Source organism: Polyodon spathula, chromosome 26, assembly GCF_017654505.1.
Source record: "Polyodon spathula isolate WHYD16114869_AA chromosome 26, ASM1765450v1, whole genome shotgun sequence".
NCBI classification, from domain to species: domain Eukaryota; kingdom Metazoa; phylum Chordata; class Actinopteri; order Acipenseriformes; family Polyodontidae; genus Polyodon; species Polyodon spathula.
In genome coordinates, this window is record NC_054559.1 from 10,186,804 (window position 1) to 10,214,569 (window position 27,766).

The 27,766-nt window shown below is 37.2% G+C and overlaps 1 protein-coding gene across 2 annotated transcripts in view; it reads right to left on the reverse strand.

The window, feature by feature from the left end:
• LOC121300719 (protein kinase C beta type) overlaps positions 1–27,766 on the reverse strand; it is a 107,100-nt gene that overhangs the window by 32,818 nt on the left and 46,516 nt on the right. For both annotated transcript variants that reach the window (XM_041229445.1, XM_041229446.1), the window contains exons 4-9: positions 25,367–25,478; positions 23,871–23,999; positions 16,848–17,004; positions 16,025–16,159; positions 10,171–10,267; positions 4,085–4,231 (exon numbers count right to left, since the gene is read on the reverse strand). In XM_041229445.1, coding sequence (XP_041085379.1) covers positions 4,085–4,231; positions 10,171–10,267; positions 16,025–16,159; positions 16,848–17,004; positions 23,871–23,999; positions 25,367–25,478 — 777 coding nt within the window. The remainder of the gene's footprint in view (positions 1–4,084; positions 4,232–10,170; positions 10,268–16,024; positions 16,160–16,847; positions 17,005–23,870; positions 24,000–25,366; positions 25,479–27,766) is intronic.

Consider the following 27,766-nt stretch of genomic DNA (forward strand, 5'->3'; position numbering starts at 1 on the left):
CATATGATGGTCCCATTTTAGTTCTCATGCTGACACCCCTTACTTGAGTGTACAAATCACCATCAAAAGGAAAAACAATTCAATGTGAGCACAAGTTCAGCCATTCTCAGAAGCATATCTGTTGGAGGTTCTTTCATCCGTTCATCAAGAATGTGTTTTATTGCAATTAACCCTTTATTATTTGGTATAACAGTGTAGAGGCTTTTAATGTCCATTGTAAAAAGAAGGGTGCTGTTCTTTGAAATGATCTAATTGTTTAAGAAAATGTGTAGGAGGGCAGGACAGGAACAGGCTGATACAAATGTGTATATACAGTGTGTGTGTGTGTGTGTGTGTGTATATATATATATATATATATATATATATATATATATATATATATATATATATATATATACAGCAGCTGAGAAGAGCCTTTACTCATTTTCTTTAAATCAATGAGCAAACTGCTTACAAGAGATGCAAATTCAAAGTTCGTACTGAAATGGATTGTTTGTTAACTCCCCCGAGGACATTTGCTGTGGAAAGACTACGTGACCTTGGAATTACAGGGCTCCAGCTACTGTGCCATTGAGACATGTTCCTACTCCAATGCATTCAATCACATGTTGCTGCATTTCTTATGAGTAATTCCAATATGTGTTAAATAAAACGGAAAAACTAGAAAAGACGGCACTGGGTTCTCAATGTATTTTAAAACTTTAGTACCAAAGTTAAATGTTTCATGTCAAGCGCTGTTGATGCAGTGAAAATATGATGCAGTGAATTTTGACTGTGCTTATTCAAAATCACAGCCTCCCCTCAAGGGCTAGGAGTGAAAAATGGAAGAATGGGAGAGATTGGCAGATGGCAGCCAAGTAATTCAAGAACGCATTCCACTCTCATCAAATCTGTGAAAACATCTGTCTCCACACATCACAGGTCCTCATCTCAGACAAAACGGAGAAGCAATTTCATGGTGCCGTATGCAAAATTAAATAGAGTGTATCACTCTGAGGGTCGCTTACAGTGGACGTAAATTATTTATTCAGTGTATTTTCCAGTGGCAGAGAGAAATGTTTAAATATGGGCTGTCTGATCAAGGCAGAGATGTAGGAATGGGAGTTAAAAGCCTGGCTATTCTGGACACATGTAGGCATGTTGCCACTGTTTCTGGAGTAATATGGAGATGGAAAAAATGTATTCTTTAAAACAACAAGCACTATGAATAACAAAGGCCAGTCATAAGGAAGGATGATCATGTCAATGTCAACACAGATACATGAGAAGAGACAAAACAAAAACAGCAGTAATATCGCACTGCCTATTGTTCTACCCTGTTTAGTAGAAATAAACAGGCATTCAAGTCTAACAACATCATCATTACCTGCTAGGTAACGGACTGTGGCAGCAACAAGGTGTCATTTTTAAGCATTTTTTGGACTTGGAATTTACCTCAGGGATACTTAATTTAATTTGTTTAATGTTATGTTTTTTTTTTTTTTGTTAGAACTGATTATAATATGTTATTTTCTGTTACAAATTGAACAAAGAAGCTGGGAGTGGTATTTTGGGTGTTTGAGTTCAGGACTGTAAGGAAATGTGTCCATACTCATATTGTTAGAATATTTGGAATGTATGGTACTTTCAGTGGAGAGATACTGAGCATAGAGTTATAGTGGGGTATTTTAGAATGCAGGGTCTGCCTCAACAAATTGCAGATTGACTAAAAAGAGGGCAAATATGACCATTTATGGGCATCTGTGAACAGGGTTCTGCTTGGTTGGCTTGGCAAATTGCCACGTACCCAGGTATAATGAGGAGTGGGTCATAAATGACATTATTAAAAGGGTGTGTTTTGGAATCAACAAAACTAAAAGTGAAAACATTCTTAGGGGCGCAGTTCTATCAATCTCACTGCAGAGTTATGTGACTGTTCAATACAATTTTCTATTCCACGCTATACCAATAAACATATATGTGACACCACTAATATTGTTTATCAGTTTCATTATTCTTTATTGGTCTTTATTTACTGTGTACATAATGACTGATAAACCATATATTGTAGAACTAAGAGCATTTCTTATTTATATATATTTCATTCTCACAACTGCTGACAACTGGATTTCTGGATATCAACCTTAAAATGGCCAACAGAGACTTACCTCAACTGGATGTACCAGTACAAACATAACCTTTTGAACAATTGGCAAATTCAAGGGCTTTGCCAGTAACGCACAGAAACAACTATTACACGGCTTCAGTATCTAACAGTTTGATTTTAAAACTTTACAAACTGTTGCCATGGGCATAATGACAATTAGAGTTGAATTAGGCTGGGATTTAATCACACAAGCCATAGATATATTTTAGCAAGTGCTCATAAGCTTATTTATAACATTCTGTCTCATAAAAGACTTCTGAAATTTTATTAGCTGTAACTTCCAACTAATAAAGGATTTTGTTAATGCTGCGTTAATAAAAACTATAAACATTAATTTCTACAACTCGTTCTGCGGAGAATGTATGTTTCCCAGTGTACATAAAAAGGTCAGAAGTTGGTTAAATAGCCCCAATAGATATGTAGAAAATAAGGACGGGTTATCATGCAAGTAACAGTGCATAGCCCCTTCAAATGATACAAACACCACATAATAAAAATTAAATTCTAGCAAACAGGTCCCATGATGAAGTATAACCCATTACAAACCAGAAATAATGCATGAATTATGAAACCTCAGCTCGCCAGTCTAGTTGTTTGTTCCACTGCTATACTAATTAAAACCAATCAGGTCCTATCTAACCCTGTAATTATCTATATTAAACCGGATGCTATATTCTCTAGATTCTCATACACTCAAGAACTTGTGCTTATCAGGGTCTATAGTATTTTTCATCACCGTTGAATGGCCACAATTCAAAACACACATGATTTCACGTTATACAGCTTAGCTGTGTTGCATCAACTTCCGGTAATTTGCACAGTAATGTTACAGCCTTGGTCATGCTGAATGGGAGAATGTAAAATTAGATATTTTTGTGGACATTAAAGATTCTTTCAGTCCTTGACCTGTATCTACTGTATTACTCCCTCCTGCCACTGACAGGATGTTTCTGTAAACCAGTTAGTTGAATTCTGGTTTATCACAAGAGTGTTGGTTAGCTGATCTGGGATTGAGTCACTGAGGAATCGGCTTCAGAGATATCGCTTCCCACTAAATCTGTATTTTTTGTGTGTCTGACATTGAGCACACTTGCCTCTCAGAGAGGAGTGGTGTACAAGTATAAGGTTCTCCTGCTCTAAGAGCCTGAAAATACAACAAGACGTGCGTGACATGAAACAACCAGGACCAACACCAGCCAATTCTGAACCACGAAATAGGCAAGGAGATGCTCAGACACTGCTAGTATGAAAGAGCAGAGAACATGTTTCTCAAACATTGGTAGATCAGTGATACAAAAATAACAATTTAGGGACATAAAAACCTTCAAGTAAATTCAGGTTGTGTAGTAAAAAACATACTTTTACAGCCTGTTTGCTAAACTATTCTAGCTCAAATTCTAATTTGCTGAAATGTTTTGGCTGTTTCCACAGCAACAGTGTCTACTGGGACTCCAATTAATGAGTGTAACAAAGGTCTGCCAGTTTGCATCAACATGTTAATATTATTTAAATTGCACATTTCTATGGTAACCAGGCTCGCCTGGACTCTGACGGCACTCAAATTAACAACATGCTGTAGATCGAGCATTTATCAATGGTGTGGCCTTCTACCAGCACAACAAACCCACATACCATGTTCTTATTAGTACTTACCCAGCCCAAAAACAATGAACACTTTTTTAAAAACATGATCACATGGAACTGGAGTTTTGCATCATCCCACTTGGGTTCTTTAACCAGACAGGGTTAATAATGTAATGTTAATAGATTTGTGTTCCAAGTGGATGGAAATTTATAAACCAACACGCTGCAGTTTTTATGGCATATGTGGTCTAGAATAAAGCATGACATCATCATTATTACTGGCGCTTCATATAGTGTTTTAATTCTCTCTTTCATTGGAATAACAATAGCATGTTAAAAATGAGAAACGGGCACCTTTCCGAAGCTCCCTTTGCCCAGAACCATTAGGAAATTGAAGTCAGACATTTTCATCCGGTCTCTATTCCCATTGTTGTCGAATTTGGATATTGTGTTTGAGGATGATCCATCTTTATTCTTGATGCCTGGTCCAATTTTGGCTCTCTGGAAAAATAAAAAGATCAAAAGCATGAAACCAGTAATACTGAGGGGGTCTCAAAACAATGCTGTTAGTTAGACAGGCTGCTTTCCAAAGGGGCCCTGTCCCAGCTGCTCTTCATTGCCTCTTGGTACAAGATCGCTGTAAAGGACCTTAATTTAATACTTCATCCACAGGACAGCCACATGGACATTCATACAGAATAACTACTTAAGGCAACAGACTGCCTGACTGAGGCCAGATTCACTATATATACCCACACAAACAAGTAGTTAGTGGACACTGGAATTTAATACCCAGGATAAGCACTGAATCTGGGTGTCTAGCTATTAAAAACAAGATTGTCAAGACTGACAGATATGCTAGCTCAAAATATGTAAAATAAGAAAATTGTCATAAAGTTACAGCTGAAAAAAAAAAGCCAGAACGTGTCACACTGCTGTGTTACTAAATGAATTTCCTATTTTAATTTGATTATGCATCATTACTAACACTAGAGGTTTAATATTGCCGCACATTATGTTGCTAAATTGTCCGTAATGCAATTTAGTGTTATATTCTAATCACTTAAAGATATCTGAATGCTGATCTTAGAGATCAGCGGTAAAAAACAAAAACAAAAAAAAAACAAAAACAAAAAAAAAAACAATTATACTCGGAACACAAAACCCTTCCTCTCCCAGTTTTTCTGATCTTTTTTTCCCCTGAAAATTCCCAGTGCACACATTTTGAGCCGTGGCACCGCTGCAAGCTGCAGTTTGCTTTATTATTACCCCAGCAGCTCTTTAATTCGCATGGGCAAAATCTCTCAGAGAGTTATCTTGGAATATATTCCATTTCAATTTTCAGAAACATGCCATATTGTGAAGGCGGCACAGAGCTCAGTCTAGCAGGAAATTCCATTAACCTGCTTCTTACAGTTCAATGTTAATGTTACATGCAGTGCCAGCAGATCGGAGCACTTGCTAGTAACCTCTAAGTCATTTCAGGTGCTAAGTGTTTTTTCTTTTTCTTACAAGTCTCCTTTTCATTGCAGATTCCCAAACTCAAGGTCACCTGTGACACTGACAAGTATTGGAGAAATAGTTACTTCGAAGACATACAATAATAGTGCTGTACAAACAACTAGGAATTAAAGTGAGGAGGCAAGGCAAGACTCAAAATGCATTGATAATTTGTTGCATTGGATTCTAAAATTATTTTTCTTTATGGTCCATTGCAACAAAATTGCATTTCTTTTTTCTAAGTTAATATTAGCAAGAACAACGTGTCAAGCTCAAATTCAATATATTTGTGTGTCTTTTACAATAAAACTCCTAAAAGAAATAAAAACTTAAATAAAAATTTAACAACTAGTTTTCAAACAGACCTACAGCACAGCGCAGGCAGCCGGCACAAAACATAACACAAGACAGCATTAAAACAAGTGCAAGATGGTTTGAGACTGCACCTCAAAGCATGTTTCCCTGCAATTAAACTGTAGCTTTGAAGTGCTGACAAGGGTATTCAATGAACTAAAATATCAATACACCCCAGCACTCTTCAGTGTGTGTTAATGAACATTGAGGCTGAATGTTGGTATGAGCCTTGTAAATTCTTTTTAAATTGCTTTTGAATTTTACTGCATTTGAAAGAGGAGGGTTCCACCAGTCCACCTATCCTAAAGCAGAAAGAGATTCTGTACAATTATGTGGAGCTTTCTTATTTCTGCTACTTGCAGGTGTGTTAACCCTCACACACACCCCACACTAGTAAATTCAATTGAAAGATAGCTTCATATAAATAGAGTTTGATGTTAAGTAATCATACCAGTGGGGGGTAATCTTATTTGATGCATAATTGTCCCACACCCTGAAAGCAACAGGGATGCATTGCAACAGTGCAAACTAGTGCAAGTCGCCTAGCTTTGTCTGATGTAAAAGCAAACTGCTGTTGTTATGAACCTGTGTCAAAACACTTATTAGCACTTCAACAGAAGTTAAAAATATGACTAACCATACTAAATGGAAAGATTATGAAAATACTGGTAAATGACAAAACAGACTTTCAGACAGGGGACCAATATGTGCTGCGAATCCTAGTAAAAAAAAAAAAAAACTTAAGTGCAGGCAGATGTAAATTCTTTCTTTTTTACAGTATATAACACATAATGTTTAACAGTTCTTAAAATCAAACAACATCCACAGTACAGTCCTTAACATACAGTTTCTGCTGCAAGTGGAAGACACTTCCTCTTGTTTACCACATACAGAGCTACACAGAAACTCAAAAAGGTCAGGCTTGTGAAGGACTGTCCTATTGATTGGCACAGAGGAAAAGGGCAGGGTCAAGCTGTATTAATGCTCATTGATTGGCAGACTTGCAGCTAAGCTATTTTTGCTCTAATCATCTGAAATGCAATGACGGCATTGGTGACCTTTGCTTTCCAATCAGAGGTTTGATACATGGCAGTTCATTGGGAGCAGCGAAGAGATGACAACTTGCTAAATAAAACAGCTAGATTGTTACAGAAAGTGTTTATTAACTGTCCCTGCGCACAGGGGCATGACAAACACCTGATGCTGTGGCTCTTATGTTTCAACTTTTTTCCCCAAAGTGACCGAATGAATATACCATCTTTGCTTTCCTAGTTACAAATAATAATAGCTAAAAAAAAAAAAAAAAAAAAAAAAAAAAAAAAAAAAAAAAAAAAAAAAATTATAACAATTGTTAGACTACTACGTATTAAATACTTAAAACAAAAAAAATAAAAACACATATATAAATTAATAATAAAAAAAAAACATTAAGAAAAATAGAAAAAATATAATCAACATAAAAATTTAATAAAAAATTTTTTTAAAATTATAAATAAAAATAAAAAAATAAAAATAAAAAAAAATGTTAATAAATAAAAAAAATAAAAATAAATAATAAAAAAATAAAATAAAAAAAAAATAAAAAAAAAAAAAAATATACAACAAAAAAAATTACAAAACATTTCCCAACCCAAAAAATAAACATATACAAAAACTAAATGCATTGCAAACAAAATTCAACACAAATAATATTAAAAAAAAAAAATAAATAAAATATAAAAAAAAATAAAATAAATTAAAAAAAAATAAAAATAAATAAAAAGAAAAAATAAAAATATAAAAAAAAAAAATATAAAAAAATAATATAAAAATGTAATTAAATAATAAAAAAAAAAGTCATATATAAAAAACTTACAAAAAAAAAAGTCTAAAAAAACAAGACTTCAAAAATTAAAAAAAAATATAATTCTAAAAGAAAAAGACAACTAAAAAACACACACTAACTTTTTGGCTTCTATTGTGAAGCAAAGACACGTTTTCTCAGAGGAATAAAACTATTTTAAAAGGGTGGTTTGTTCATGTTTTTAAGTCCACCAATAAGCGAACATCAAAATGAGACTTGGGAAAATTAAGATATTGAACCCTTTCTGCCAATCATTATTTTTTTGTTTGAAAGCATGTGGTTACAGATCTGCACTAATGTGATTTCTATGTGCACAGGCGTGTGCTTCCTTTATAGGAGGGCTACAAACGCTTTAACGTCTGCCAAACAATTCTTTTGAAGGGTACAGACAGGCTGCATCTAACCAGAGAGATCAATATTGACTCAGGTCATCTTGTCATCTGTCAGTCATGCAAAAACACACTAAAAACTGGTTAAAAATGAATTGCAGGAAGCCCTTTGCCATTCAGCTTGAAGGAAATGGGGCCTAAATAATAAATACTGTCCAGGGGCGAAGGCAAAAAAAGTTAAAATCTGAGAGATGCACCCAAAGGGAGGTTTGATGAGGTCTTTAGGATATTGAATGTGTCTCCTCTACGATGCGTTACCATTTGAGTTTCTGGCCAGTCAGCGGTTTTGGGATGACAGACAGTCCAAATCGCTTGGACAGAAGATAACAGGGATGTTTTAATGAGGAGACAGGAAGGTGTAATGAGGGCACGTTCTCCACATGTTAATGAAATTTCACTCAAATTATGTTTAGCTAAGCATGATTTTAGATGATCTAGCTCTTAATTAGTACAGTGCTGTATGTCTCAGCCAAAAGTAAAAAAAAAAAAAAAAAAAAAAGAAAACTGAGAAATCAACATTAGAATGCAGCAAAAAAAAAAAAACAGAACAAACAAAAAAAAAATCATAAACCTCTAGAAGTTCTTCTAATGCACAAGGGCAATATCCTAGGTTGGTGTTCAACTCCACAGCCTGCTAGGACTAAGTCAGTAAAATAAGAAACCAGCAGTACACAGAATGGATCTCAGGCAAAAGCACCAAGTTAAGATTCAGGTAGGTTTTATGCCAAGTTAGACTCACAAATGTGCAAAACTTGACACAAATCCTAGCATGCCACACTTTGTGAACCCTTCTTAAATGGAAGAGTTATACATTTATTAATGACTGTATAAATAATGCCATCATGCAGATTTCTGTTCTTGGACTTCGGGAGATGGTGGATAAATATTCCATCAGTCTCCTTGGCCAACAGACAAACTGTATTACATTAAAAAAAGACATCTTTAGAGGGTAAATATTAAAGTAATAGTATACAACCACCCTGAATAAAAGATTGGAAGATTCAAACATTACTGAGAAATTGAACTCTCACACCATCCTGGCCTTTAAGAACGATGACAGGGTAAACTCTGATGTAAAATAAATTTAACAAAACATTTAAGGACTGACAACGAAGCTTTTGAATTTCTTCCTTAGCACCACCATTGTTATCACTGGGCTCCCTTTCCCGTGTTGAAAACCTTTTAATTATACACAATTCAATTTGAAACTTGGAAATATTTAAAGCATAACGCAATAGATTAACGTTTGCTGCTGCTTCCTGTTACTTAATCACTTCTGGTGTCCGAGTTCAAACTCACACCAATGGTCTCGCTGCAATCATGTAATGGGGCCTACAGCTTTTATCCCTAGAGTGAACATACAGTATGTGCATATCCCAAATTAATTTAAGTCACCTTGGATAAAGTCGACTGCTAAATAAACAAATAATAATGAAAATGACTGGAAAGTCACAATATGCTTAGTACAAGACTACAGGCAAGATGCACTAACCAGTAAACATTGTAATGCAAGTGAGGTTAGAAAATTAACTTTAGAACCCAGGTGAACATATGTTTCTATGCTGCTTCAAATAATCTTGCAACCATTTGGTCCCGAAATCCCTGAATACCAAGTTGACAGACTACAATTCCACTTCAATTTAGCGTGGAAATACATTGGCCATACACTTCACAGCTACTCAGAAATGAAGACTGTTTAATGGGAAACTCAGCATAAATATTTGAACTGATCTTGAGATCATAACTATTGCTTAATGCCTTGACTTTCATGCTTGAGTGAATTTGTTGAAGTATCCGAGCTAGGTCTTTTATAAAGCTCAGTAGGCGTTGATAACTTACGGTTTGATTACAGCAGGTCATTATGCTCATGCAACATAAACAGTAAGTAAAAAAAAATACATTATACTCTGAGGCAATGGATGTAAGGCAAAGGACAATTTCCCAATTCTATTAAGAATTATATGAGAAATTATCATAAATGGTGCTTCAGTCTGACAGTAAAAAATAACCGCTTAGCTTTGGAAGTGCAAGTGTGAACCAGTCAGTCCTGATAACTCAGCAACACCGCATAGATGAAAATCACACCAAGAATGTGTTTGATTGTTGAATACAACTGACACAAACTACTGAGATATGCAAGAAACGGCAATTTCTGAAAAATACATACTGAGAAATTCAGTACCATTAGTTGACATTCTCAAATGGAAAAGAAAGTTAAAACTAATCAAAACAGATTTTTTCCAGCAAAATACATGCATGTTGATTCCAGGTAAATAGTAAAGCTTGTTAATGAGGCCCTTGTTAATGGTTGTTAAAGCTGGTTGACCATAGAAGGACCAGGATTATTAACTTACTTCAAACTTCTGCCTCAGCTCCTCGTTGCCTTCCTCCCCCTCAGGTGGGACAGGAACATTGAAGTACTCCCCTTCCTCCTGGCCCAGCAGCTTGAACCTGCACACGCAAACAACTATCATTAACAAATGACAAATCCAAACCTTCATACACCGTCTCATATGTTTTGGGGGAAAAGTGCATGAAACTAATTAAAGCAGACTGTCGACTTCACTCAATACAGTAAACCAGTAGAAGCAGCCAAGAACCCCCAAAAATGTACAATATCTGAATGATAAATATGAATAAAAAATCGAGATGATGTGGATTTAATCACTTTCTCCTTTTAGGTAATATTATTTACATTTGGTTAAAATGGAGCATAGCATCACCTGGTGGATGTATTGTAAATGTCATTATATATATATATATATATATATATATATATATATATATATATATATATATATATATATATATATATATATATATATATTAGTGCCTATAGAAAGTCTACACCCCCTTGAACTTTTTTTCACATTTTGTTGTGTCAGTGCCTCAGAGTTTCATGCATTTAAATGAGGATTTTTTTTCCCCACCCCCCTGAGTTAATACTTGGTTGAAGCACCTTTGGCAGCAATTACAGCTGTGAGTCTGTTGGGATAGGTCTCTACCAACTTTGCACACCTAGATTTGGCAATATTTGACCATTCTTCTTTACAAAACTGTTCAAGCTCTGTCAAGTTCCTCGGGGAGCATTGATAGACAGCAATCTCCAAGCCATTCCACAAATTTTCTATTGGATTTAGGTCGAGGCTCTGACTGGGCCACTCAAAGACATTTACCTTTTCGTTCCTTAGCCACTCCAGTGTAGCTTTGGCTGTGTGCTTTGGTTCATTGTCCTGCTGAAAGGTGAACTTTCATCCCAGTTTCAGCTTTGTTGCAGAGGGCAGTAGGTTTTCCTCAAGGACTTCTCTGTACTTTGCTCCATTCATTTTCCCTTCTATCCTGACAAGTGCCCCAGTGCCTGCCGATGAGAAACATCCCCATAACATGATGCTGCCACCACCATGCTTCACAGTAGGGATGGTGTTCTTTGGGTGATGTGCTGTGTTGGGTTTGCGCCAAACATAACGCTTTGCATTTAGGCCAAAATGTTCCATTTTAGTTTCGTCAGACCACAAAACTTTTTGCCACATGGCTACTGAATCTCCGGAGTGTTTTTTTGCATACTTCAAAACAGGATTCAAAGTGGGCTTTCTTGAGTAATGGCTTCCTTCTTGCCACCCAATCATACAGGCAAGATTTGTGGAGTGCTTGGGATATTGTTGTCACATGCACACTTTGACCAGTCCTGGCCATAAAAGCCTGTAGCTCTTGCAAAGTTGCCACTGGCCTCTTGGTAGCCTCTCTGATCAGTCTCCTTCTTGTCTGGTCATCCAGTTTGGAAGGACGGCCTGATCTAGGCAGGGTCTTTGTGGTGCCATACACCTTCCACTTATTAATAATCTTCTTGACCGTGCTCCAAGGGATATTAAAGGCCTTTGATATTTTTTTTATACCCATCCCCTGATCTGTGCCTTTCAACAACTTTGTCCTTGAGTTCTTTTGAAAGTGCCTTTGTGGTCATGGTTGAGTCTTTGCTTTGAAATGCACCACCCAGCAAAGGGAACCTACAGGAACTGCTGAATTTATCCTGAAATCATGTGAATCACTACAATTTAACACAGGTGGAGGCCACTTGGTGTGTGATTTTGAAGGCGATTGGTTACACCTGAGCTAATTTAGGATTGCTATTACAAGGGGGGGTGGACACTTATCCAACCAAGCTATTTCAGTTTTTATTTTTAATTAATTTTCTACAAATTTCTAGAATATTTTTTTTCACTTGGAAGTTGTGGGGTAGGATGTGTAGATAAATGAAAAAAAATAAAAAATAATATATATATATATATATATATATATATATATATATATATATATATATATATATATATATATATATATAATATGCATTTTAATTCCAGGCTATAAGGCAACAAAAGGTGAAAGGCAACAAAAAGGGGATGTAGACTTTCTATAGGCACTGTATGTTTATGTATTTATATATATATATATATATATATATATATATATATATATATATATATATATATATATATATATATATAAACACACACACACACATGTCTGCCCATCTGTAATAAATGCTTAAGCAATTGGCTTGCTTAGAGAACTGATGAACCTGCTTTTCCCCTCTTTATTCTAGTAAATTGAAGATATAAGAGAAAGTACTTAGATCTGCCTTGTAACTTTAGAAGAATCAAACGACATCAGTGCTGTACCAACGAGTGTCAATGTGTAAGTAAGTCAGGTCTCCAGGTAGCAGGTTTCTGTCCTCAATAAAGAATTAACTGATATGAAAGGTTACGTAAATAACAACTCATCATTCCTCCCTGTGGAGTTTGCAGCACTTCCTAACCTGCAGAGTTTGAATTCGATTTCTAACTATTTCACCTAGCGCAATAGACTTAGGCTGGGTACTGTACTGTACTGCACTGTATGTGTCACTTTCAACACAAGTTGGGTTTGATTTTCCTCCGAGACACTTCCTTTGTACTATGATGCAATATGCTGGAACTCTGTATGCTGTCCACCACTAGACCTTGCAGCATACATTAAAGGGCTTTTGTATTTCTCATTAGTCCCTCATTGGTTTACTGAATTTTGTTTCATTTTCCAGATTTATTTCCAGTTTTATTTGGCCGAAGCCCATTGATCCTGCCACAACACAAGTCCAAGTGAAAATAACGGCTGAGAATCAAAGTCCTTCTCTGAAATGATGAGGGAATTGTGCTACATCAATGGTAAAAAAAAAATATGAAATCAAAACTATTGTTATATAACTGTATAACACCATGCCTCCCTTTAAATGTTTGATTTCAATGGTATTTGAACAATCATGGTGAATTAACATCAAGGAAAAAGACACAAGGTTATATAAAAAGTTTTTGCGACAAGGGCAAGTTTCCCTGGCAATAAAGCTTGGTGAGGTGACTAAGCAGTTCATTTATCTGAGCAATACAGCCGACACAGCAAAACTTCACCTGAATACAAAAAAACAAACTGTGGGTCCCCTGTTTCAAGTCAGGGCCGGCAGACAATTGCTTTAATATACAGCCTCCAAAATGATCTTTCATTTACAGCGTTTCACATTCATTTTCATCAAAAAGCATTCCCGCTTTGTAGTTGTCCCCTACAGCACAACAGCTTCAGAGCATTAGCAGAATTTTGAGTGCATTACTTTGCCTGTGCGCTATCGCTCAGTTTTGAACAAGCTCGCTCCATGAAAATGTCAGCAGTATCCTACCGCAGCAAATCACTTAACAGGATAGGGTGCTGGCCTTTGTTAAAAAGCAGGTAAAAAGAAAGCAGAAACTACTAATTAGTTGTATAGAACTAGACAGAGCTACACAAAGTCTCCATTAGTCAAAACCCACACACTTCATCTACCCCCTGAAAATACATTTATGATACTCTGAACAGTGAAACTGCACTGTGGCCGATCAGCCTCAAAAGGGGACCAATTTGGGGACTCATTTTGCCAACAGACTTAGGGTATTAGATCATATTTATAAAATACTGTAAAAACCTTTGATCAAGTCTATTTTCTAGGTATTTGTAGGGGGTCCTAAAAAGGGGGGAGCGACTTATACACCAGTGTGACCTACAGGCTTTTTCCTGAAATTGTTGACTTAAAAAAAGGTGTGTGTGTGTGTGTGTGTGTGTGTGTGTGTGTGTGTGTGTGAAACTTATACACTGGTTTTTACGGTACTAACTATCATATTTAGAAATAGTAAAATGAACACTACCATATTAAATGACAAGTTTCAACTATAAGTCTTTTTCAATGATTTCCATCACTGAATTGCATTCAATGCATGCTTCTATACATCTAAAAAGGAATGAAACCAATACTGCTCACTCTACTATGTGTTATTTTGAAATACACAGAAATTGAAAAAAAGTTTTAAAAAAAGAGACAAATAGTACATATTATAAAAAGGAAAAACACTATAATTACACAATGGAGAACTTAAGGGGATTCATCATGTATTCCTTCATCAGATAACTTAGATGGAATTCTACATAGAGAGTGTGTGATATGAGAATAAAATGCCTGCCCGTGGGGTGGGATGCTATGTATATCCTAAAGGCGAAGCCCAAGGGGTTTATCCAAGCTTCCCACCCTGAGGGAGGGCATTCAATTCTCATTTATCACACTCTACCCCATGCAGGATTTTTTACAATCTCTGGTGAGCAATCTATTCCCCATGAGAAGTGAGAGAGAGAAGAGAGCAGCTATGTGAGGTATGGTTGGAATTCCTTTCAGTTTGACAGCTCGCGCTGGGGTCACTATGTTGCAGGTGTTAATGAGCATTAATATAACGTCCGGTTATTATAGGAAATATCAACTGGATGCGCCCATTGAAAAGATTGCTCTCCAGTTATTGATGCGTTATAATAATGCACTTCCTTCCATCTATGACGTTTTATAATGCAATTGCTCATTCACCCCCGCCCCCCCCCCACCTTTTTAAAAAGATTACACTATTTATGTAAAAAGCCTTTTTCTGCTACAGATGTTACAAACATTAAAAAAATAAATAAAACATTAAAAATCCCCACTTAAAAAGGATCATGGTATCTCATGTTATTCAACAATGTAATCCACTTGTTGGCTAAATTTTTAAGAAGGAGAAGTGGAGTATTGCATACCAACAGAAATTGATTATCGGTCATATGATCTCACATCTGATCCGAGCCCTACACTGTATTACTTGCCCTACTAATTAACATCTTGCATTCTCCCTCAATTCCCTGTAGCATAATGCCACCAGCCTCCACTCCAGTCAGGGTTATATTACACATTTTAATATTTCAGAAACTTAAAACTATTAGGGAAAATATACAGGTTTTTTTTTTTCTTTCATTCAAGTAGGCAAGGTAAGTTGTCTGCTGTCGGCTTCCAAAAATCCATAAACACGACCAATGCCTCTTCCTTCTTGATGCTGGAGAAAAAAGGACCCATTTCTATTCCCATGGGCGGTATTCTTTTTTCTTCTTTTTCTTTCTCAGCGCAGGCCCTGCTTATGCTAATTGCTTGGTGGCAACTGATTTTATGCAATGGAAAGAAAACCTTTGATTCAGCCTTTTTAGGTTCTTCATTTTGGGCCATCTTGCAGCACTGGGATCCATTTTAATTACCGCTTCTTGTCAGTTTCGTCAATGAACGAATCCTCTTCTGAAACCGAACTGTAGTTGTGATGTAGTGATAACATTATCTGAAACGCCTCGAAATCTTTCAAAGTAATATTTCACGAGCGCGTGCCAGAAGCAATGTTCACAGCTGAACAAAAAAGGACCACTGACAGCACCTCAAGAAAAGTACGATGAGATTGGTAAAGGATAGAAATCAACGGACTGCATATATATTAGCTGGGTGTAGATATATCTTCTGAATATTATGACATGTATTTGTTTAATAGATTACTGGATAGAAACATCCAAGCGAACACGCTAAATATCCAAAAGAAAAACAGGTCAATGTCTTCTTTGCATGTTGTATAGTTTCTTTAAAGCCTAATGTATTATTTGCAAATTCTTTTAAAGTGGTAAAAAGAGTAGGCAACTATACATTCATTTTAAATGTTCCTTTACCTTTAATTCAAATATAATTTTGATATAAGGCATAGAGCCATTTGGTATTGTCTAACTACACTACCATTCTTAAATGCAGTTACGTTATTTTCTCTGAAATCCACTGTAAGATTCCTTAGTCTGCCAAGTTCTAATACTGAATCAAGCATATCTTACCAGCCACTGACTCCTAACTTATAAAGCTCGGAGATTCCGAACGACAGGGATCCCATGAAGTCATTCCGGCTGGTCAGATCCCAGTCCCAGACCTCAATAGATAACCTCCGGTCCTTATCTGACTCTTTTAGGTTGCTACAAAGTACAAAAGATAAAAGGTCAGGTCCAAAGTCTTCCACAAATACTTTCCCAGTTCAAAAGTATATACATTTTTCCTGATAAACTTTTTCCTGTATTTCAGCCCAAATACTACGCAGACAGGGCTGCAGCTCAAAAGGCAATATGTTCAAACAGCACTTCATAGCAACTGATATTCTTAACAGTGCTGAGATCTCACTAGGAACAATTTTTGTTAACATTCCTGAGAGGTGCCAAGAACAGTGGACAAAGCAGCATGGTTGCAAGAAACCTAAATGAGCGCTGGTAAATGTATGATTCCTCTAATACTAGTGACAGTGAAATAAATTTAATTGAAAATGTATTGAAAAAAGAATACTATATGCAGTTTTTCCTCACGGATCGTTTTTTTAGATACATGTTTATTCTAATAAGTATTGAATGTCAAATAAATGGGCATATCTTTCACTTTAAGGCATATAAGGAATTCTAACAAACAATGCAGGGCTGCTTACCACAAATATCCTGGAGAAATTCAAATGCACATTGGAACTCTGGCCTGGTTGACTCTGGTTAAAATATCTTCACAGAGCCAGCTCTGTTCTAGCACTGCTTAACTACTTTTATCCAGGGAGCGTGCATTTGAAAACAAACACTGGACGCAGAATAACTTTGTGGTGTTGTTCCAAGAGTGGGATATACTTACAATGTAAAAGTCTCATTCCACTCTGGGTTAAGAGAGCACTTGATAGTTTTGGTTTTCTGCTTGCTCTCGTTTTTTGGGTCGGGGATCAGCTTCAGTTTGACGTAGGGGTCTGAGAGGCCATTGGGGTCCATGGGTACCAGGTTCTTAGCATCTTTAACTACAAGAGAAAAAAACACACACAAATTAACTCCTGATTTCAAATGAACACGCATGCATTTCTAAACAATTTTGTAACTACACAACTGCAGGTGCAAACAGTGCTATTAAATCACACAGAACATAATTTTAAATCTACGGTAGATATACTTAGGGATAAGATCTCCCACATTATAAATCGTCTCTAAAAGATGAATTAAATCAACCTATCAACATGCTTGCACCAACGCATGACTTATACCTCACTGCTCATTCATTCAAAACATCCTTGATGTCTAACAGTGCCACGCACCCATTTACACTTGATAAATGCTGTAGGAAGATGCTTTTTTGTTGATTGAGGTATTTAATGTGTCTAGGCTGCCTTTTTGTAATACTGTTTCCAGGTGATTTATTAGCTCCCACATTTCAATGCAACGACACACAGTCTAACAAGCCAGACGGAGCTTGATTACAAAAGCCAATACAGTCGGCGCCGCCTAACTGGGATACAGCTAATCAGGATTTCTGCTTAAATGGGATACAACTCTGTGAGACAGACCTTCCTAATGCTGTTTGTGTTGTTTAATTGGGACGCCACTTTGTTTAATTGGCATACAGTATTTTCAAATGATGAGCAGAGATCGCTTTTCAGAGCAAGACAGCTCGCGTAGCAGTGCAGTGATTACGCCATGGCTTGCATACATTGCATAAACCATGTTGAAGAAGGAGCCTCCTGTGGTTTCTCAGGCTGCTGTTAAATTATGTATTTAACATTTAATCATAATGTGACGGGATTTCATTTTTTTCCTTTTCATTAAGAATCTAAAAAGTGTGTGACTAAGGTCATCTCAACTGTCTCTTGTTTAATTGGGACAGCTGCTTATTCAGGATATTTTTCCTTCTCCCGAGGCATCCTGATAAAGCGATGCCGAATGTACGTGGCAAATGATAAAAAGTAACTTTAATAGTCCCACAGTATAGTTTGTGCTATAGGAGAGTACTGAAAGCTGGTTACTGAGGCAATCCTCCTAATGTCTTTTCTATATAATATATGTTTTTCGTCACCTACAGCAGACATGGGCAAGTCTAGTCCTGGAAGGCCATTCCTCACCTGGTTTAACAGGTACCTTTACGATTTGGTTTAGTTAATCAATTAAGTTGGAACAAAGACCTGATTAGGAAGGGACAGCATTTGGTCTCAGGTCACATTGTTTTCTTTCAGATGGACAAAATACCACAGATTCTGGCATCTATTTTTAAAATGAGCCATTTTGTGAAATTAAACACTCAGTCTCTACGGGGAGCAATATATTTTTGCTGTTTTACAACGCATATTAAAAAGGCATCATCTAGTACCATAAATTTGTTTTCTGTTCACATGTTTGGTTCTCTACTTTGGTAATTACAACTTTTGACCTCCAGAAAGTGGCACGTTTTTTGTAAAATTTGCATTAAAAATAAAAACAGACATAAATCAGTAATTGTTAAAGCAAGTAACTCAATACCCTTTATGTAGACACAATCTGCATTTTAATACACATTTTAAAATGTACATAAGAAAATGATACAGAAGGTAAAGAAAAAAAAAGATTTCAATGTCTATTCGAGCATTCATTAAGTTTAAGTGACAAGACTTCACAGAGCAGAAGAAAAGCCTCTCATTTGTCTTGGCTGTGCACTCAGCAGATCTAGCTCTACTTGATGTTACATTAAATCATAAAAGACCGTTTGACAGATTACAGATTAACAATGCCAGTCATGCAGAGTTGAACACGAGAATTGTCATGCAGAGTTGAAACACGAGAATTGGATTAACCCCACTCCCCCCCTTGTGCGAGAAAGAAAAAAAAAAAAAAAAAAACCCCCCCCCCCCCCCCCCCCCCCTTTCAAAAAAAAAAAACTTTCACTAAACTATATTTAAAATTTCAGAAACGCAAGAAGGAACTGTCTTGCATAAAAATAAGTCTTATCATGTCTGGTTCTAACTCCTAGAGGAATAAACACCAGCTTTAAAAAAAAAAAAATGACAGTTAGAACTTGTTAAAAACACCTTGCAACATGTAATGAGAATAACTGAAGAAAGTGTTTAATCAGAATTGGAAGTGTATTAAAAGGTGGTTTGACATTGAAACATTGTCTAGTGATCAAAACAAGACAACAAAAAGACATTTAAGAACACCCAAGCAAGCATGCTACTTTATTTCTCTATTTCTTACATCTTCAATACTCCCCCTAATTCTAATTCTTTTCATCTCTTTTCTGAATTCCTTTGACACTTCTATAATTACCGGAAGGTCACCACATTACCAGGCATGATGAAGTCAGGTTGGCTTTCCACCCCTCATTCTTCACAGTAATCACGAGAACCATATCCTTTTGTTTTGTGAAATTACTTTCCTGTAAATGTATTTGACGGGGCTGCGCTATCAATTACCTTCGCTTATAATCAAATTATTCCGCCTAAGCTTAACCTGCATTCCCATGCTGCATCAAAAGAAAGCTTGGCATTATGCAAATGAACCCGTTAGAAACAGTGTTAATTATTAAGGCACAGACCCGCTCGCTTGTTCCAAGCAGAACATGACACACTGCTCCCAAATGCAAAGCCTCCAGCAAGCTCTACAGTATATAAACTCCAGCACAGCATGCTGGTAGAATTCCCCCTTCGAAAACGTCCACTGTGGGACCTTCCGACCTGGAGGAGGGAGGTGTCTGATTACCAGTGCTTCTTGTACATTTCTCATTTCTATTGTCCCACCTTATGATGTCTGTAGCTAGTCATTCGAATAGCAATAAATCAAATTTTTTGGGGTTTTTTTTGTCCGTTAAGGTGCTTTCATCTGAGTTCAAGAGCTGCTCTTCACTTCCAGTTGTCTGTCTTAGATCAATCAGCCAGTGTCTTTATAGGAGGCAAGAACCATTTTGTGATCTGCAGCACTGGAAACAAGTTTTCTTTATTGTTTTGGCAATACAATAATGTGCACTAGATGGCGCTAACAGACATTAAGACATTGATCTATTGTAGCCTACATTACAGGTATCTATGGCAGGCAACTCAAAATCAAGCAGTTCCTGGGCACGTAGTAAAGCACCTCAACAGGAATAAAAAAGCAAAAGAAAACAAGCTATCTTATCATATACCTACTAATATAGCCTACTATGTATTGACACAATTGATACTTGTAACAATATATAGTGGTGTTGAATGCTGTACATGTATGCAAGCAGTGAAATCCTAAACTGAAAAGAACACTCCCCTATCTGCTCTCCTGGGCTTGTTTCAGGAGAGACAGTTAAGCCAAACTGTGCTGGATTACATTGTATGTGTAGCTCTACTGTAAAAACACACCCACTGCATCATTTACAGAAACAAATATCACAGAACTGCCATTACGGTATTACAAAAAGAATGGTTTGGCAGGTCAAATACACATGGCCTGTCGTTATTCTAACTCACTATCTGCTGAGAGGGGAAAAAAAAAAAATCAATTTCTCAGTCTATATATTTTCCCCCCAACTGATTAAAAGTCTAAACACTACATTCACCCCCAGGGGATTGAATCTACACAAACAACACTTTTCCTGATCGATATACAATATAAACTAGTTGCTACTCCAGTTGTACTAAAAGGAAGGGGGAGTCAGAGCTTTAGCATGTCAGTTGCATTTCACAATAATCCAGCCCTGTTGCTGGTGACTGTTAAAAGGGTATATAATGGAGATCAAAGGGTTTTGACTGGTGAGACCACAAGGCCAGTCTGGCTCAAATATATGTTTCTAAAGCGCATGTGTGACACACAGATAATTGAAAATGACCAGCATGGTATACAAAGCCCTTTGATAACCAGAGGCTTGTGAACAATGCATGCATGCAAATGTTACGCAAGGTTAAAGCCAGTAACGTGGTTCTGCACTCAGGCTATGCATACAAAGAGACACACAGACTACTAGGGCTGCATATTCAAGTGAAGCCAAATCCTTAGAGCTGACTGAAAATACAGAAGACTATACAGCGTGTTGCGTGGTGAGAAAGTGCTTTTTGACCAACCAGGAGAGATTCGGTGAACACCTGACTCGTGGTCTTTTGCACTATTTTCCACTGTGCTGTAATGGTAAGGCAAAACTGCTTTTAAATTATTATATACTGAATAGCAGTTTCACCCATTCTAGGTTTTAATATATGCTTGATTAGCTACAGTGTATAGGGAACAAGCTCAGGTAAAACCAGGAATGGATTAAACTGCTATGGAATGGGAGTCTTATTTCCATCCCTGGACAATTCATGCAAGACAGATACTGTACTTAAACTCTTAGGAAAAGAAGCCCGGATCGCAAAGGCTAATGCATTAAACCTTCTGCTTGATCAATTAAAATCAAATACGCAAGCCTACAAATGAGACAGCACAAAACGTATAACAAAAACAGCTGTGGTTAAGCTGATAGAGTCCGGAAATGAGCCAGAGTTACTCAACTCAAAACTTCATTAAATTTAGTCCCTGGATAAAGGACTATAAACTCTTTCAAATTAATAATATGTTAAATCATGGTGATAGAAATTGTAAAAAACTTAACAGCCAATTACTTGTTGTAAGACATATGCTTAAAGGTATAGTTCCCCCATACGTTTTTCTCTTTTGGCCTGTTACCTGTGTTTCACTGTAGAGTTTCCATGCAGCTTTCAGTAACACAAGTACAAGGCGAGGCCAAATGTTACTGTGAGCAACTGCTTATATAGCACCCTCTAGAGACAACTTGTAAAATTATAAGCAGATGAAAGAAAGTCTACAAGATCATCATCTCTTTTCAATATCTACTTATTAAAAGAACAGAAAGAAAACAGGTTTTAAACAATGCAATGACTGGTGATAAAATAAAATAAGACATTTCAATTCAAACGAATTGGGTTTTGTTTTATCTCTTTTTTTTTCCCCTAGGTATATCTGCTGTTGAAATAAATGAACTACTGTATGTGCATTTTCTTAATCTCTGAAGAGATCTCAGCATGCAGAATGAAAAGCACAGATATAAATAAAGGTGCTGAGAAAACTTAATTTCAGGAGAACCCACTGATAAAATAAAAACTGATAACTGAGTGTGGCTTAGTTTGAAGAGTTTGCTGTAACACAGCAAAAGAAAACACCCTTTCCTTTCCCTACATGATCACTCGTACGCTGCTTTACATGGTCAGGATAGCAAAGGGTTAATGGGAATAGTCCTGCACATTGAGTGTAACTGTGTAAAGTACTCTGTTATCTGGCTGCTGTCAGGAAAACAATGTTTTACCAATATGTGAGCAGCTTTTGAGTACTGGAATCAATGAAAGAAGCTTACTAACACACCAATTGTGCACACTCATTTACAGACATTGTACTTGTGTCCTTATAACATAGACTTGTTTGCAGAGAATGCTAACGGCTACATTAACAAGTATTTATACTGAAATTGGATTAAGATCATTTTTTCTTGGATTGTCAAAATTATCTTTTCATAATGAAAGACAATTTGCCTTGCTGTGTAAACAGCAGCACACAAAGTGTATTCTACTGTAAAAAACATTGTAGAATGGTTGTATTTTTGTATTTTTAGAGGGTCCTAAAAAGGGGGGAGCAACTTACACAGGTGTGACCTATAGGCTTTTTCCTGAAATTGCTGTCTCAAAAAGGGGGGGGCGGGGCGGGGGGGGCACTTAATGTATACACCGGTGCAACTTATATACTGGGAAACTTTGCAAAGTACTGCATGGGACAATCCAACAACAACCCACTAATAACAACTGTATTTCACCATTCAAGTGATGTGGGTCAATCATTGTGCCATTTCATCTGCTAATGCACTTTCCAGCATCCCGATGTGTGGCACTTGAAAACAGGCTGTTCCCACTTTCAAAGAGATGGCACGTTCAAAACTAAAACGTGGACATTGACTGGCATAGCTGTAGACTGGTTTCCAGTATTCCAACACAAGCACGCATCAGCAATCAGTAGGCACAAGGTGGCAACAAACAGTTCCAAAACAACAAGCACGCCAAGGGAGCCAGCACTGGAATGGTCAGGGATTTGCGGTCAGAATTATTTTTGTGTAGAGCACCTCCAGCACTACAGTTTAATGAACAGTGTAGAGCAGCAAAGTGTTTAGCCAGAAGTAAAAGGCCCATTTTTTCCCCCAAGGTCTCTTAGGGAGTCTAGGAGCAGTTTGTGAGTTTTGCCCAGTGATTACAGAACCCTAACTGTGTAGTACTTGTCCACCTGTGGATGTAAGGCAAGAGCAAGGGCGCCAACTCCATCCCTGTGACAAATACACAGCCTAATTTTTGTGAAAGCAGTTCTATCAAAGCTAAATTGTATTTCTCTTTTCTGTGCACAGCTACGTTCACAGCAAACTTTTCTTTAAGAAATGTGCAATGCAAGCTAACATTGCCATCTAGTGAGTGATTGTTGAACTGCACATGAGCCACAGGGTTTATGATTTTAGCCGCCCTACAAAGGCTACCCACAACAAAATAAAGCCCCTCTTCTGGTGATGCTTCTTTCAGCTGACCTGTCAAATGCACAAAGCGATATAGCGCCAGAATTTTAATTGCTGATGCTATAGGAGGTACCCTGGCACTTGAATCTAGCACCATAAAACCATATTTGCACCCCTGCTTGGGTCTTTCCTCCAAGCTTGCAAGGATTTTACAGCAGCACGTACTTTCAGGCTACTGTAAGCCCAGTATAAAGTTATTCCACTAGGTGGCAGTAAAGAAGCAGTAATGAGCCATATAAAAAATGATAACAGCATTTTAATGGCAATAGATTTAAGCTACTGCCAAGGAGAGAGACAGCCTGCACTCAATGTACCTTCTGAAAGAACGACACACAGCAGTCATATGCTTTAAAAACTTACTCTTCACGATGAGGGTCTCCTTGATGATATTGGCAGTGATGTATATCCGCCCTCTCTGCTCGGTGTGGTCCGTTCCGCACAGGCTGGGAACATTGGCTACACAGCGCTTGTGAATGTTCATCAAGCAATCTACAGGACAGAAAGACAAAGCAGGGTCACTCGCATATACAAACATTCACTGCAGGAGAGGCTATAAGTGGAAAAACTGCTGTCCTGGGGATAAACACATGACAGGTAGCCTACAGTCAATATCTGGTTTATTAAACTCTTACTTATTAAACAATATACTGGACAGTTCTGGCCCCTTGTTAAATTAGGGGAAACTGTACAAGTCAGACCTGTGTGTCATGTTAGCATTTCAGACCTGAGCACAGACTTCAACAGGTCCATTCACTGGCCTGCTGTCAATAAACTGCCATTGTTTGGCAGAGCGAGAAACTCGATCCTGGGAAGGCTGCAGTGAGCGTCAGGTAAAGTAGTAAAGCTACTCCAGCAGATCCCATGTGCACTCAATCCATCTCACAACAGGATCGGCCTATGAAGCTTCAGAATCACGAACATTTAACAATACCACAACACAGCCACTAGGTGGCCCTGCATACCGCAAAAACCATTCCAAAGGCTGCTCAAAGTCATTTTCTCATGTCTTTTGTGTACCTCTAGTGTGTTTTCTTACCTAAGCAATAGGTGGACTGGATATATTAAAAATGCATGATTGCAGAAGCATGGACCCACGTTTCTGCAGTATTGACATTTCAGGAAGAATGACTACTATGCAAATTGATTAAATGTTACAACAGAACATAGTCTGGAGTGTAACACTACTTGCCAAGCAAAGACAATAAAATGCGGTAGCACAATATCTTTTTGAAAACATGGCAATACACAGAAACAATCCTTTGTCGCAAAGTGTGTGTAACAAGTGACAGATCGCTCCTGATAGAGGCTGCCATGCTGGTCTAAGGATTTTGCCTTTTTTGCTTTACTAGTGTTACTGTTTCAAATAAATGCTAATGCAAGAAAGATGAAAGAAAGGCAAAAATGCAGTTTCCCCCTATTTGCAGGTAAAGGATGAACAGAAACATAAAATTACAAGCAAAGAACCATAAAACCTTAAATAGAAAAAAGGGGGGACCTGTGGAAATATTGCTAGCACTAATCAGAGATAGGAAAATGGATTTTAACTTTTTTTTTTTTGCATCATCAATGCTGATGCTCACGTACAAATTCTGGTAAAGTATAAAAGACTCCTTCATTTTCTCTGCTGATTTGCTGTGTAACATAGACTTGCAGGTTGAATAGCAAATATCAAGCAGTCATATAAATACTGCCAGCTACAGCTTGAAACCTAAGTCTGACCTTGGTAGAATGTCAGCTCTGGTCCTGTTAGCGCTCTTTTACTTTGCACTAGCGTGTATGTATTCTTTGTTGTAACTCTCTTGCTCTGTGACCACAGTCCTTTAGTCCTGTTTGTATTAACAGCACAGAATACTTACGGTCACACTTCATCCCTTGATGTAGGAGGCCGTAGAGCAGGGAGCCGCAGTGATCACAGAAGGTTGGGCTGGAATAAGTGTGGACCTTAAACTTGTGCTTACTCCTGGGATCCTGAAAAGACAAAGCAAACATCACAAGGAGTTTACATAGTCTTCACACATGCACTATGTACAAAACAGACAGGATGATATTTGGGCAGCGGTGTGGCCTGCAGGTTAATCGTGAATGTTGTACACAATTCTCTGCATTTTCTCCCCTAAGAGCAGCTCAATCCGATTCTACACTAGATGGCAGTATCAGCATTGTGGCTCACTCTAGTGTGCCCTTACTTCACATAAGCTGCTGCAATACACACAATCAGATTCACGTTAATGAATGTTAAGATTCAGTGAATAGAAAGGTTGCAAGTGTTACTTATTACAAACATCACGTACAGCTCCCCCCCCCGAGAAGGGGTCTTTTAAGAGGGTAATCGGTAATACAAATGTACAATAATTTATAGAAGACAGTTACTAATGACAGTGTAAATACAGTCATTATTCCAAGCTTTACTGATTTCCAGTTGTAGCATTTTGGTATACTGCAGGTAGGGCAACGGGTACAGTTTAAATAAATAGGTATTGCATTGCTACAGATGTTGCAAGACAGGCTCAAATGCAATGTAAAGCTGCAAGATTGACAGCATACCATAGGCAGCCTGCTGTATCCAGTGGATAAAGCAACCCTGTACGGCATCTGGCAAGAACCAGAAGAGATTAATACAATGGGGAGAGAGAGTTGTTGTCAATAGCAACAAGACGAGGATTCAGTAAAGCCACTTACATTCATCAAGACAGTGCCACAATGTCTGGCACTCTCTGCGGGGCCACACATATTGAAGACACTGCATTTCGGTCAAAACAGTGAACTTAAGAGAAGAGGATGTCAGGTTTTTAAGTCAATAACAGTAGGTTTTTCACTCCTCTACTGACTGTTGTGTAGCTGAAGTCACAACCACTTCTTACTCTGGCCCATGGAAGTGCGACACTGCTGCATGCAAGCTTTAGTGTCTTGAGGTACTCCACTTCGACACAATAAAAGAAACATCTTACAGAACAGCCACTCAACCTCCTTCTGCAGCACATTACGTTGAGCCAGGAAGAGAAATGTGTTCTGGAAGGTTTCCCGCGAAAACCTGGCATTCAAGCTATATGTCCTTGGAAATTATAAGTTACGTCCCCATTGGAACATAAACATTTGAACAACTAAGCTCATGAGTTTAGTTCTCGCTCTCAGAATGCCAGTGACAAAGAATTCTAAACGTTTAAACCACAACAGAATCTATACCTAATGACTAGTGTAACGCATTTCTGGATTATTCTGAATTACCAAAAAATTACAACACTATTTTTTTTTAACTGAACGTCAGTTTTTACTGATTTATACCCGATTTTTGTCTATTATTCAATATTTTAATAAAATGCTGTTTTCCGACATTGTAATAAGCAGCCCTACACTGTATCCTAGGATACAGCAGGTATGTTTAGATGTCAGAGGATCAAATTAATTTCAAATGTTGCACATTGGTTGTCTGTTCACAAACACATTATCACCCGTTTCTGTTGGCCAATCAAAGTGTGATTATTGTTGCAATTGCTAGGTATAGTAACTAGCTTGATCAAAAATGAGACTGAAATACTTACACAAAAATACAGCATAATATTTTTAATGGATGAGGAATGGGGAGAAAACATAAATCAGTTTATGAATATTAAAAAGAAAACAAATGGTTTCGAATTATACAAAAAGTCAGTCAGAGAACCCATAGCACTGCAAACACTGCTGCATTGAGGTACATGTTCCCACTGACAGAATAAAACAACATAATGCAAGAAAGCGATCCACTAAACTAAAACAAGAAAGTGAACCGAGACCAGCAATCCATGTATGCGGCTTATACACACAGGCTTTAATAAAAGAGAGCGCAGAATGACTGTTAATGAGTTAGTCTGAGCTTTGTGCTTTGCTGGACAGCCACTGTTTATTGCAGAGAGGTGTGTATTGGTGACTGATGTAAAGTGGGTGTACCAAGATTATATATATATATATATATATATATATATATATTTTTTTTTTTTTTTTTTTTTACTGATTTTAGTATAGCGCATTTTCAGTTTTTATCTTTTTCAAAAAATAAAAAAAATACAAATATTAAAAATTGGGATACTAACGACATATGTTTTGGTGGCTACTTCTAATCACGTTACTTATTTTCTCTTGCACTTTTTGTGAGACAGACTCAACTTGCTTCGTTCACAGGCCTAACACAGAAAAGAGTTGCACAAGAATTACATTCTCAAATTGATTAGCAAGTGTGTTTATTTATTTATACAGCGCTTGTCATGCGGCAGGATTTTAAA